Genomic DNA, 14,761 nt, shown 5'->3' on the forward strand with positions numbered 1-14,761 from the left:
CGTCGTCTCCGGTCTACTAGCTGCCACCGATCCCTTTTTCTGTTTTCTTTTGAGTTAGTCTAATTTGTATCACCTGTTTTGTGTTTAGGTTAGGGGGTATTTAAACCCAGTTGGCCCGCCGACTTTTGTGCGGGCTTGTTTTTCTGTTTGTGTTGGTGGTGTTCCTTATAGTGGATTTCAGTCCTACTTTTATTGGACAGTATTTTGACGCGCCCGTTGTTTGTGTGGCGTCGCCGTTTATGTACTTCATTTCTGGAAGGAATAAATATCCACTTGTTGGAGATTACCCTGCTCTCTGCACCTGACTCTTTCATTCCACCATTGGAACTGTTACATATATTTTGATTTGTTTAACACTTTTTTGGTTACTACATGATTCCATACGTGTTATTTCATAGTTTGATGTCTTCACTATGTAGAAAATAGTCAAAATAAAGGAAAACCCTGGAATGAGTTGGTGTGTCCAAACTTTTGACTGGTACTGTACCTTTAACCTACATCAACTCAAGCTTTTGTGTGTATTTTCTACAACTACAAGGGAACTCCCAGGAGGCACATAAAATACAAGCCTCCTTTTGACTGGATGAGCCAGAGCTCTGCCCTACAATATGGCCATAGTGAAAACAGCCTTGAGGGAGGAGGCTTTATGACTGGCTGCTTTTCCCGAGGGTAGTGTGCTCGCACCGTGACATGTGGGTAGCTTCATAGCCACCAGGTGCCATTCATGAGGTTGATGTACACAGAACAGGTCTGCACTGGGAAACTGCCACATCACAGTCATAGTCAAAGGGACGGACGGCTGTACTCCACACCAGAAACTGAACACTAGCCAATCAGGACAGAGCTGGAGGCTAGAGCCCAGACAAAGGAAGTGGGTTGACCCCTGAATGAGACCTAGTGGTGTCTTTAATACCTGCTGGGACAGACGTTATGATGAGAGAGTGGAGCTGAGAAGTGGCTATGTTCCATGCAATCTAATATACTGCAGACAAACATAAAGCCTCTATGGTTTAAAAAGTGGCTGCCTTTAAAAAGTAACAAATCCATGTGAAAACAGCCTATGTGGCATCGGTATAAGTCAGAAACAGTTATTCTGGTGTCAAACTTGACTACCAAGTCTAAATAGGTCATGAAGTCAGTCTCATCTAAAACGGAGTTTGGAACATCTTTGCATCACAACAGGTAAATCATGAAGTTGGGTTTTGATTTGACTATGTCCATTTAATCAAATTGTATTTGTCACATGCGCCAAATACAACAGGTGTAGACCTTAATGTGAAATGCTCACAAGCCCTTAACCAAAAATGCAGTTCAAGAAATAGAGTTAAGAAAATATCTACTAAAGTAAAAAATTAAATAAAAAGTAACAATAAAATAACGAGGCCATAATACAGGGGGTACTGGTACCGAGTCAATGTGCGGTGGTACAGTCGAGGTAGTTTGCACATGTAGGTAGGGGTAAAGTGACTATGCATAGATAATAAACAGCAAGTAGCAGCAGTGTAAAATCAAAGGGGGGCCAATGTAAATAGTTCGGGTGGCCATTTGATTAACTGTTCAGCAGTCTTATGGCTTGGGGGTAGAAGCTGTTGAGAAGCCTTTCGGACCTAGACATGGCGCTCCGGTACCGCTTTCCGTGCGGTAGCAGAGAGAACAGTCTATGACTTGGGTGACTGGAGTCTCTGACAATTTCTTGGCCTTCATCTGACACCGCCTAGTATATAGGTCCTGGATGGCAGGAAGCTTGGCCCCAGTGATGTACTGGGCTGTATGCACTACCCTCTGTAGCGCCTTACTTTTCGAGAATCTGGTGACCCATGACAAATCTTTTCAGTCTCATGAGGGGGAAAAGGTGTTGTCGTGCCATCTTCATGACTGTCTTGGTGTGTTTGGACTATGATAGTTTGTTGGTGATGTGGACACCAAGGAACTTGAAACTCTCGACCCGCTCCACTACAGCCCTGTTGATGTGAATAGGGGCGTGTTCAGCCCTCCTTCTCCTGTAGTCCACGATCAGCTCCTTTGTCTTGCTCACATTGAAGGAGAGGTTGGTGTCCTGGCACCACCTTGCCGGGTCTCTGACCTCCTCCCTATAGGCTGTCTCATCGTTGTCGGTGATCAGGCCTACCACTGTTGTGTCGTCAGCAAACTTAATGATGGTGTTGGAGTTGTGCTTGGCCACGCAGTCTTGGGTGAACAGGGAGTACAGGAGGGGACTAAGCACGCACCCCTGAGGGGCCCCCAATAGCATAGACAGTGAGACAGACCTGCCCAGCAGCTCCAACTTTCTTTACATAAGACAACACGTCGCACCAAACAACTTAGTTAGATGTAAAATTGCGCAACAAAAACATCTTCGGCAAAAACATCTAATATTAATTACAGATTTCATGAGTTATCTTAAATTCATTCTGGGGATTTTGAGGAAGTGAAATAGGCTTCCGCATCTACAGTGCCTCATGGGGGACAAACGTCCTTAACCAAATGTGGAATCGGTCAGGAAACACACTTCCAAAACTAAAATATATATTTTCTAATGAGCAACAGAAAAACATGTGTGCCAATAGGCTTGTTCAGTGGCTCTTTAACACGCACACACACACACGCAAACACACTTTTTCTCCTACATACACACACTAACTCTCATTCTTTCCTTCTTTCTTTCCTTCACTCTCTTCCTCTTTCTCTCTGATTCTCACACACACATACACAAAATCATCCATCCACACATACAGTTGAAGTCGGAAGTTTACATACACTTATGTTGGAGTCATTAAAACTATTTTTTCAACCACTGCACAAATTTATTTTTAACAAACTATAGTTTTGGCAAGTCAGTTAGTATATCTACTTTGTGCATGACACAAGTAATTTTTTCAACAATTGTTGTTCACCTTTAACTCACTGTATCACAATTCCAGTGGGTCAGAAATTTACACACACTAAGTTGACTGTGCCTTTAAACAGCTTGGAAAATTCCAGAAAATGATGTCATGGCTTTAGAAGCTTCTGATAGGCTAATTGACATAATTTGAGTCAATTGGAGGTGTACCTGTGGATGTATTTCAAGGCCTACCTTCAAACTCAGTGCTTCTTTGCTGGACATCATGGGAAAATCAAAGGAAATCAGCCAAGACCTCAGAAAATTGTAGACCTCCACAAGTCTGGTTCATCCTTGGGAGCAATTTCCAAACGCCTGAAGGTACCACGTTCGTCTGTACAAGCAATAGACATCATGGGACCACGCAGCCATCATACCGCTCAGGAAGGAGACGCGTTAGAGATGAACGTACGTTGGTGCGAAAAGTGCAAATTAATCCCTGAACAACAGCAAAGGACCTTGTGAAGATGCTGGAGGAAACAGGTACAAAAGTATCTATATCCACAGTAAAACGAGTCCAATATCGACATAACCTGAAAGGCCGCTCAGCAAGGAAGAAGCCCCTGCTCCAAAACCGCCATAAAAAAGCCAGACTACGGTTTGCAACTGTACATGGGGACAATATCGTACTTTTTGGAGAAATTTCCTCTGGTCTGATGAAACAAAAATAGAACTGTTTGGCCATAATGACCATTGTTATGTTTGGATGACCATCGTTAGGTTTGGAGGAAAAAGGCGGAGGCAGAAGAACACCATCCCAACCCTGAAGCACGGGGTTGGCAGCATCATGTTGTGGGGGTGCTTTGCTGCAGGAGGGACTGGTGCACTTCACAAAATAGATGGCATCATGAGGAAAGAAAATTATGTTGCTTCAATATATCCACATCTCAAGACATTAGTCAGGAAGTTAAAGCTTGGTGGCAATTGGGTCTTCCAAATGGACAATGACCCCAAGCATACTTCCAAAGTTGTGGCAAAATGGCTTAAGAACAAAAAAGTCAAGGTATTGGAGTGGCCATCACAAAACCCTGACCTCAATCCTATAGAAAATTTGTGGGCAGAACTGAAAAAGCATGTGCGAGCGAGGAGGCCTACAAACCTGACTCAGTTACACCAGCTCTGTCAGGAGGAATGGGCCAAAATTCACCCAACTTATTGTGGGAAGCTTGTGGAAGGCTACCCGAAACGTTTGACCCAAGTTAAACAATTTAAAGGCAATGCCTTTAAATTGTTTAACTTGGGTACTAATTACTAATTGAGTGTGTGTAAACTTCTGACCCACTAGGAATGTGATGAAAGAAATAAAAGCTGAAATAAATCATTCTCTCTGCTATTATTCTGACATTTCACATTCTTAAAATAAAGTGGTGATCCTAACTGATCTAGGACAGGGAATTCTTGCTTGGATTAAATGTCATGAATTGTGAAAAACTGAGTTTAAATGTATTTGGCTAAGGTATATGTAAACTTCCAACTTCAACTGTATGCTATCATTGCCCTCTTTATTTTAGTCTGACACAAACATGCTGCTTCCATGGAAACTGTGTGTTTGCAGAGTGAATCCAGTCAATCTGATTTGATGTGCTGCTGGCTTACACTAAAAGCCCACTAGTGTCTATGAAAAAAGCCGGGAGAGGCCGTGTGTGTGTGGGTGTGGGTGTGGGTGTGGGTGTGGTGTGGTGTGGTGTGGTGTGGTGTGGTGTGGTGTGGTGTGGTGTGGTGTGGTGTGTGTGTGTGTGTATTAGGGAGCTTTGTAGCCAGGGATATTACCGAGGATGCTCTAGTCTAGAGAGTTCCAGGAGGGGACAGTATGCTGATCTCTCTCGCCCCTCTCTTTCGTGGTTTCTTTTTCCTTCTCTCATAGTTGCACACAAAACTAAATGGACTAAGGGCTATCCCTTGATCCCGCCATGTGGGTTAATTAAGTCAGGGCTATATACTGTGTTTATGACCCACAGTTTATGTGCCCTCATACTCACAATTGGAAACAACAACTGGTGGAATAAAGTTAACCCTGGTCAACCTGGTGCAACACGATGAACATCTGATGTTATCGCAAGCAAAGGAGCAAATGGCAGCAATCACGTTGAGGCAGAATCTACTCTCGGTTGTAACCACACACACACACACACACACAAACACACTGAGGCCCTGCAGTAGATGCTAGGCAGTGTGCCATCAGTAGGATTTCCAGCCGTGAAAATATGGAGTATATCTACCACTGGCCTGCAGCTTCATACACATGACGTAAAGCTTCATACACATGACATAGCTTCCCTATTCACAGTTGTATTTCAGATTTTTTTGTCCTTGCAGAAAAAGCCTACCTTGGAGATGAGCTCGTCATGGTTGGCCAGGTGTGCTCGACAGTGAATGCAGCTGTAGGTGCGGTGGCAGTTGGGCAGATAGGCCTGGAAGGTCTTGGAGCGTGTCATGATGATAGTTGCCTGGGAGACGGTGGCAGTTGCAGGGGCAACGGCGTTGCTGTTACTGGGTGGGGTGGGGGGGCGGTGCAAGAAAGGGCTTCCAGCCCAGGATGGTTCGCAGGGGAAGCACCGCAACACACAGGTGAGGGCCGTGGTGGGGCGTGGGGCGGGAGGCACACACCTGGGACACACACATAAACACTTTAATATGGATCCATGACGACGGATCATGTTTGTCGTGAAGGCGCAAAAATAGTTTGTGTATGTTGAGTCTACCAAATATGAATATTTAATGTTGAATTCACAATTTTTGTCACTTAGCATACGCTCTTATCCAGAGCAATTAGGGTTAAGTGCCTTGCTCAAGGGCACAGACAGATTTTTCACCTAGTCGGGATTGAAACCACGGGCATTTCGGTTACAAACATAACGCTCTTAACCACTAGTCTACCTGCCTCACACGCATGCATTAACGTATGTACCCCTCTGCGCACACAGACACGACACAGACATACACACACGTTAGAAACCCCTACTACTTTAAGATATAGTCTCAAAGGAATTTGATTGAAACTCCCATGGAGCAGGAATGGAGCAGGAAAATCCCCCCAGGCAAAATTGCTGGATCATTAACTCAATCTTTCCAACAAGTCTTATATGAGGTTCTCTCTCTCTCTCATATACATCAAAGCGTGGTGGAAGGCGTTTATGTGAATCATGACACAATTCAATATAATGCTCTCTATCGTATCATGGTACAACTATGATAGACTCTATGGCAGCAACACACACAACACAGACAATACAACGCACACACACACAGGGTCAGTGGGCCAGAATTGGACTATCAGAAGTCTGGAACCCTGCCAACCGCGTGGGCTCCACTAGAAATACACTACTTACTGACTCAATGTAGCCACACACACATCTGTCTTTTCGTGAAATGTCAACAATTTTTTAAGTGTCAAATGTTTTCACCATTAAAAATCATGTTTTCCATAACCCCTAACCCTAAAACCTAACCCTTAAGCTTAACATAGCATTTTAACAAATTCAGGACCTGCAAAAAGTCAACTTTTCAAAAAAGGTTTTGTTTTCCTACCTTTTCAGGACATTAAGGTGAAATGTTAGGACATTGAGGTCCTGATCGTGTAGGAAAACAAGTGTACACACACACAAAGAGTTTGAGGGAAGGAAAGGTGTGTAGGACAGGATGTGTACGGCAGTAGAGAGTGAGCTAGTAAATGCTACTGGCCTCAGTGGCCTGCTACTGAGCCAGCACCAAAATGGTGACGTACTTTATCATGGTTTTTACGATACTAGTACTGCAATATCTTTTGCATGGCAAAAATGAAAACACGAAGCAGACCCAACTCTTTGGTCCTTTAAAAACATATATGTAAAATATTGTGAGCTATAGCTTGGAAAATAAATAAAATATGACTCTGGATGCAACATTAGGGCTGTTTTCCTAAAGAAATTAAATCCGCTATGTGTTTAGTTTCCTTGCCACGATACTAACGAGTATCGTGATACTGGTATCGTCCTGTCTCTAGTTTTTATGTACACAGTCTCATAACCTAGTTTTTCTTAAATTCTTTTAAATCTTTCGCTGGTGTTGCACTTTTTCATAGCTCTGGAATGATATCCAGCTGTATGATGTTGGCAGTGTAAGTGCCTTTGAATTCTTCAACAGGCCTAATTAAAACATAACAGGCTACACAAAAGACTATGCTAACATTTCCTAAAACAGGATATGGCAAGCTATGAAGGCACAATTACATTGCCCAATTACGTTCACTATTCTGTCATGTGACACTGAATGCTCTGAATTTAGGCTACGCTCTCTGTCAGCTGTCATGATGTCACGCCCTGACCATAGAGAGCCTTTTCTATTCTCTATTTTGGTTAGGTCGGGGTGTGACTAGGGGGGGTGTTCCTATCTAGGTGTTTTGTTTTCTATGTTGGCCTATTATGGTTCCCAATCAGAGGTAGCTGTTTATCGTTGTCTCTGATTGGGGATCAGATTTAGGCAGCCTTTTCCCACTGGGTTTTTGTGGGATCTTGTTTTTGGTTAGTTGCCTGTGAGCATGCCATTAGCTTCACGTTTCGTTTGTGCCGGTTCACTAAATAAATATGTTGAACCCATACCACGCTGCACTTTGGTCCGACAATCCTTACAACGACGTTCGTGACACATGAACTGTCAAACAGTTATGAAAAGTGCCATCCTTATATGGAGTGTACAGTGGCCAATATACCAAGCATCCAAAACTGTCGGTGAAGCGAAAAGAACATGATAATGAAGCAGAAACAAACTCGTGTAAGGTTCCAGATATGTACAATTTTGGGGATGACTTTGGCCACATAAACAATGACCGTGCCCATATATTGTCCTATGAGTTCCCTCTACAGGGGCCTATACTGTTAACACACTAGCCATACACAAGGCTGCCAGAATGCACACTCCTGTATCCCCACTCAGCAGTTCACGCTAGGTAAGCGGCTCATGCCATGTAAGCTTGCTGTAAAGCCTGCTGACTAAGGACCCAGGGGCCTGGCACAATATGGAGGGGCTACCCACCACCCCCTGAGAGAAGAATGGAAGTGCTGAGAGCTCTCTCTCTCTCTCTCTCTGGGCAAGGCGTGTGGACAAGGTGTGTGTGCGCACGCGTGTGCATGTACCATTCCAAATGGCCAATCAAACAGACCAGCACAATCTCAAATTATTAGAGGCACTAGCTGGATCAGTCGAGCGTTTTCAAATTACAGACATCCCCTCTTGATGCAATAAAGCTTGGGATGACAAATTATAATTTACTTTGTGGTTAGCTGGGCTGTATAAACCATTCATTGTCAGATTTGTCTATGGGCAACAGCTGCAGCACCTCACGCAGCCTGCAGGTGTGTGTATGTGTGTGTGCCCACCAGTGACACAATGGGCAGGCATCACTAACTATTCTCTACCCTACCACATGCAAATGACAGACTCCATCTTGGGCAAATCCAATGAAAACAAAAAGCAAGCCTCTACACGATACATTAAACAGAGCCTTAATAACAGCCTTCACCCCAGCACAAAGGTTAAAAAGAAAGGCAAATATCAATATACAAAAGATTAAACACAGAAACAACAGCCAGCTCATAAAGATAAGAGATGACGAGCTATCATGGTGGGGTCATTTCAAATAGACCTAAAAGCCGACTCGGCAACTATTTAAATAGATCTTAAAGCCATGAAATGACTGCCTGGCTACCAATGAGCCACAGTCAATCAACCATGCCATGTAGAGAAAGATAGTCAGCTTCCTTTGAACTTCATGTGGCTCAAATTAGTGTCTCGGCCCATCAAAGGAAATTGGAGAGTTCTATCGAAGTATCTGGATTAATCTACTATAGGCCTAGGAGTCACATTTCAATTAGCTTCCATAGCAACTGTGCATAACCCCAGTGGGAAAAGTGTCACCCTCGAAACATGCATCTGCATCTCAATTAACCTGGTATGAACTAGTGTTATGTTAGATAAGACCCTCAGATAGTGTCCTTGTGTTGTCCTTTTCGATATTGGAAGAGAGGAGTCTGAAATTATTTTCAGGGAGTGAGACTGTTGAAGCAGCATCATTTATTGGCGATATAGCGCTCACCACCAGTGCTTGTGCAGGAGCTCACTGGAGCTGAGTACCGGCACCTCAAAGGTTCTACTGCTTGTGCTCCTGTTCCTCTTATAGAATATTATCTCAAAGTATTGTGGATTTCCTGCACCTAAATATAAACAGTACCGGCACCCAAAATGAGTACCGGCTCCTATTTCTGTCCGAGTCAAGCCCTTTCACCGCTTTTTGGTCTATGTTGTCATTAGCTAACTGACAACGAGTTCAGTTAAGAATACATCTATTAGTGTTTGTGAAGTTTTGTTCAGCCAACTAGCTGGAACAACACAGGCATCTGTGTCATGGGGATGGAGATGAGGCTGGCATGAGTGATGGGCATGAGACAGAGAAAACACAGGGGTCAGAGATACTGGAAGAATGAAAGTGGAAGAGAGAGAGAGAGAAAGAGAGAGAGAGACGGAGAGAAAGAGAGAATCTAAAAAAGGGCAGGCAAAATGAGGACAGAGATGGAAAGAGAAATGGCAGCAAGAGCAGGAGGAAGAGAAAGAGAATAACAGAAGGAAAAGAGAGAGAATGAAATAAAGACAATGAAAGACAGCAGTAGCATGAGAGAGAGATACACATTATAAAAACTTATAAATAAAGGAGAATGGGAGAACCAGGTCAGTGGCAGCATTAGTACTGGTGTGTGTGAGTGTGACAGTATACGTCGATATGACTAGACTAGGATAGGCTGCTAGTACATTTGTATTTATTACGATGCCCATTAGCTACTACCAAGCTAAGCTAACTTCTTCAGGTCCAAGCAGGATTAAAACAATTACATCACAACAAAATGTAACAACAGCCTGCATAAATAAAACAATACATCTTATAATATATTATTACAAATGTACAATATAAAATGAACAACACTACAATACAACAATATTACAATGTTACAATATGTAGGCCAGGGACATCACAAGATTTCACAAATAGCTCCATTAACTCAGCACCACTTTGCTAACTAGCTACAGTGACGTGCGGTGAGGTCAGTGGCTGGGTAAGCACTGGTTATTATCAAAGCCAGATTTACTCACAAATAAACCTTGATGAAGCCCAAGTTCACCATACAACAGATATCTCCAACATCCAGAGTGACATACGCTATTAACCTTAATTAACAAACAATTTTCACCAAATGTAAATACCAATGTAGCCAAGAGAAACACGCGATAGCCTCCGATGACAGCATATTTCATATCATCCGACAAAATGACACACTGCTCAACTCAGCCTTAGAACGATGTAGCATCCACACTAAAATATCAAAATATGGACACATTTCATCCGAATAATTCCAATATGAACTCCATAGCCTTTAAAAATTGATTTTAGGGGGGCCTCTCGAGTGGTGCAGCGGTCTAAGGCATTGCATCGCAGTGGTAGAGGCATTACTACAGACCCGGGTCCGATCCCAGGCTGCGACCGTAAGATCCATGAGGCGGTGCACAATCGGCGCACAATTGGCCCAGCGTCGTCCGGGTTAGGGAGGGTTTGGCCGGCCGGGATGTCCTTGTCCCATCACGTGCTAGCGACTCTTTGTGGCAGGCCGGGCGCATGCAAGCTGACTCGTGTCGCCAGTTGTACGGTGTTTCCTCCGACACATTGGTGTCGCTGGCTTCCTGATTAAGAAGCAGTGCAGCTTGGCAGGGTCGTGTTTCGGAGGACGCATGGCTCTTGACCTTCTCCTCTCCAGAGTCCGTACAGGAGTTGCAGCGATGGGACAAGACTGTAACTACCAATTGGATATCATGAAAAAGGGGTAAACATTTTTTTATAATAATTTAAAAAAAAGATTCAAACTAAATTTCCACATCAACAATTGAAATGACTGAAAAATGCTGTTCAAAACATCAAAAAGTGTCTCATGAAATTGTAGCTTGATAAATCAAATGCATTCAAAGGGTCGTTGTCTATTCTCATGATTAAACAGTAGCCTAACCTGCAAATTTCAAAGGAAAGTGCATTAAGGCCTACCTTTACTTGTAAATTAAGTCCATTCGTCTGGTGAACCTCTGCGTGACAGTGTTGTAGAAGTCTCAGCAGAATTTTATTCTGCATGCACACAGCAGGCCCCACAGTCATGAGGCATCCGCAAGGCCTCATTCGGTTATATTTTAACACTGACACATAAAGTCACACACAAACAGTAGCTGGTAGCACAGTTCTTCTCCCACGCAGCACACAGGCAGCTCCATCTATTAGGGCATCCTGCTCTCTGACGGGCTGAATCCTCCCGTGCGTGTGCGTTCCCATGCAGCCACGCATGTAGAATGGTTGTAGTGTAGTGAGTTGTATCTATCTTGTAGAAGCCAAAGCTCTGGCCCGCATTAAGTGGCGGGAGAAGCTCCATTCCCAATACGTCCACAAAGCAAAAGTAAATGTCCAAGAGGTGTAAAACCCAGCTAAAAGGTATTAATTGGTAATGACGTTTCAGACAAGTGGACAGCACAGGAGGTTGGTGGCACCTTAATTGGGGAGAACAGGCTTGTGTTAATGACTGGAGCGGAATGAGTAGAATAGTATCAAATACATCAAACACCTGGTTTCAAGGTGTTTGATGCCATTCTGTTTGCTCTGTTTCGGCCATTATTATGGCTGGAATGGCGCCGCCTGTGGTGGACAGTCCAGTTCTCTTCGCCTGCACAACAGCTAGCAGTGAGGGAGATGGTGGTTGCCATGCCTGTCATGAATAAAGTCACATCTTGTATGCTTTTTGCTGCCTTTGCCTCGTCTTAACTTTCATTATAGTTGACTTCCACTCTTCGAACCCTCCAAAATGGCGCTTTACATTATTCCAACTTCGAAAATTGTTTGTACAGTATAGTAACGTTAGTGTCCTTTTGTCAGGTTGTTTTTGCTAGCTAGCTTTGTTAATTTCAAGAGATCTGAGAGCCAAATTATATAGACACGCACAAATGTGCACAGCTTACTCCAGGCAAAACCCGCACAACATGTTTAGGCAATACGCATGCGCAAAATCTGAACATCGGTTCAATTCAACAAATAAAGCTACTTCAAGCTAGGCAAGGCAGCAATGCCAATATAGTGACCCTGTCCATTAACAGTGACTGGAGTCATGAAATGCTGCACTCTAAGGATGTTAATGGCATTGAATGGATGGAAAGAAAAGGCATGAATACCCTGGCGCCTATTCTGAGGTTGTGATGCACTTTTAGCAAATGTACAGTTGTGGCCAAAAGTTTTGAGAATGACACAAATATTCATTTTCACAGTCTGCTGCCTCAGTTTGTATGATGGCAATTTGCATATACTCCAGAATGTTATGACGAGTGATCAGATGAATTGCAATTAAGTGCAAAGTCCCTCTTTGCCATGCAAATGAACTGAATCCCCCAAAAAACTTTCCACTGCATTTCAGCCCTGCCACAAAAGGACCAGCTGACATCATGTCAGTGATTCTCTCGTTAACACAGGTGTGAGTGTTGACGAGGACAAGGCTGGAGATCACTCTGTCATGCTGATTGAGTTCGAATAACAGACTGAAAGCTTCAAAAGGAGGGTGGTGCTTGGAATCATTGTTCTTCCTCTGTTAACCATGGTTACCTGCAAGGAAACACGTGCTGTCATCATTGCTTTGCACAAAAAGGGCTTCACAGGCTACTGCTGCCAGTAAGATTGCCCCTAAATCAACCATTTATCGGATCATTAAGAACTTCAAGGAGAGCGGTTTAATTGTTGTGAAAAAGGCTTCAGGGCGCTCAAGAAAGTCCAGCAAGCTCCAGGACCGTCTCCTAAAGTTGATTCAGCTGTGGGATCGGGGCACCACCAATACAGAGCTTGCTCAGGAATGGCAGCAGGCAGGTGTGAGTGCATCTGCACGCACAGTGAGGAGAAGACTTTTGGAGGATGGCCTGGTGTCAAGAAGGGCAGCAAAGAAGCCACTTCTCTCCAGGAAAAACATCAGGGACAGACTGATATTCTGCAAAAGGTACAGGGATTGGACTGCTGGGGTAAAGTCATTTTCTCTGATGAATCCCCTTTCCGATTGTTTGGGGCATCTGGAAAAAAGCTTGTCCGGAGAAGACAAGGTGAGCGCTACCATCAGTCCTGTGTCATGCCAACAGTAAAGCATCCTGAGACCATTCATGTGTGGGGTTGCTTCTCAGCCAAGGGAGTGTGCTCACTCACAATTTGCCTAAGAACACAGCCGTAAATAAAGAATGGTACCAACACATCCTCCAAGAGCAACTTCTCCCAACCGCCCAGGAACAGTTTGGTGACGAACAATGCCTTTTCCAGTATGATGGAGCACCTTGTCATAAGGCAAAAGTGATAACTAAGTGGCTCGGGGAACAAAACATCGATATTTTGGGTCCATGGCCAGGAAACTCCCCAGACCTTAATCCCATTGAGAACTTGTGGTCAATCCTCAAGAGGCGGGTGGACAAACAAAAACCCACAAATTCTGACAAACTCCAAGCATTTATTATGCAAGAATGGGCTGCCAGCAGTCAGGATGTGACCCAGTTAATTGACAGCATGCTAGGGCGGATTGCAGAGGTCTTGAAAAAGAAGGGTCAACACTGCAAATATTGACTCTTTGCATCAACTTCATGTAATTGTCAATAAAAGCCTTTGACACTTATGAAATGCTGGTAATTATACTTCAGTATTCCATAGTAACATCTGACAAAAATATCTAAAGACACCGAAGCAGCAAACTTTGTGGAAATTAATATTTGTGTCATTCTCAAAACTTTTGGCCACGAGTGTATATATTGAGCATAAAAGCCACCAGAATCATTGTAAAAACAGATAACATTAGATAATTTTATTTATTATTATTTTGCTTTTCATTAACAGCTGTTTAGTAGATTATCACAGGGTAAGCATTGCCTCCCTCACTACTCTGATGGGACTATCATTTATCTTTATTGTAGAAAATAGTAAATATCAAGAAAAACGCTGGGATGAGTAGGTGTTATTTTTTTTTACTGGTACTGTATACAGTCGTATGAAAACGGTTGGGCACCGCTGACAATTTCCATGATTTCCATTTATAAATAATTGGGTGTTTGGATCAGCAATTTCATTTTGATCTATCAAATAACTGATGGACACAGTAATATTTCAGTAGTGAAATGAGGTTTATTGGATTAACAGAAAATGTGCAATATGCATCAAAACAAAATTAGACAGGTGCATAAATTTGGGCACCCCAATAGAAAAATCACATCAATATTTAGTAGAGCCTCCTTTTGCAAAAATAACAGCCTCTAGACCACAGGTGTCAAACTCATTCCACGGGGGGCCGAGTGTCTGCGGGTTTTCGCTCCTCCCTTGTACTTGATTGATGAATTAACATCACTAATTAGTTAGGAACTCCCCACACCTGGTTGTCTAGGGCTTTATTGAAAGGAAAAACCAAAAACCTGCAGACACTAGGCCCTCCGTGGAATGAGTTTGACACCCCTGCTCTAGACGCTTCCCATAGCCTCTAATGAGTGTCTGGATGAAGGTATTTTGGACCATTCCTTCTTACAAAACATCTCCAGTTCAGTTAGGTTTGATGGTTGCCGAGCATGGACAGGCCGCTTCAAATCATCCCACAGATTCTCAATGATATTCAGGTCTGGGGACTGGGATGGCCATTCCAGAACATTGCACTTGTTCCTCTGCATAAATGCCCGGGTAGATTTTGAGCAGTGTTTTGGGTCGTTGTCTTGTTGAAATATCCAGCGCCGGCGTAACTTCAACATTATTCCCAAGAATCTGCTGATATTGAGTGGAATCCATGCGACCCTCAACTTTAACAAGATTCCCAGTACTGGCAC

General features: G+C 43.4%; 1 protein-coding gene across 1 annotated transcript in view; it reads right to left on the minus strand.

Annotated features, from left to right (window-relative positions):
- Positions 1–14,761, minus strand: part of LOC120031058 (protein yippee-like 1) — a 30,629-nt gene that overhangs the window by 12,636 nt on the left and 3,232 nt on the right. The window contains exon 2 of the mRNA XM_038976608.1: positions 5,209–5,488. Coding sequence (XP_038832536.1) covers positions 5,209–5,316 — 108 coding nt within the window. The 5' untranslated portion in view covers positions 5,317–5,488. The remainder of the gene's footprint in view (positions 1–5,208; positions 5,489–14,761) is intronic.

The sequence above is a fragment of the Salvelinus namaycush genome, chromosome 3 (assembly GCF_016432855.1).
Source record: "Salvelinus namaycush isolate Seneca chromosome 3, SaNama_1.0, whole genome shotgun sequence".
Lineage (NCBI taxonomy): Eukaryota > Metazoa > Chordata > Actinopteri > Salmoniformes > Salmonidae > Salvelinus > Salvelinus namaycush.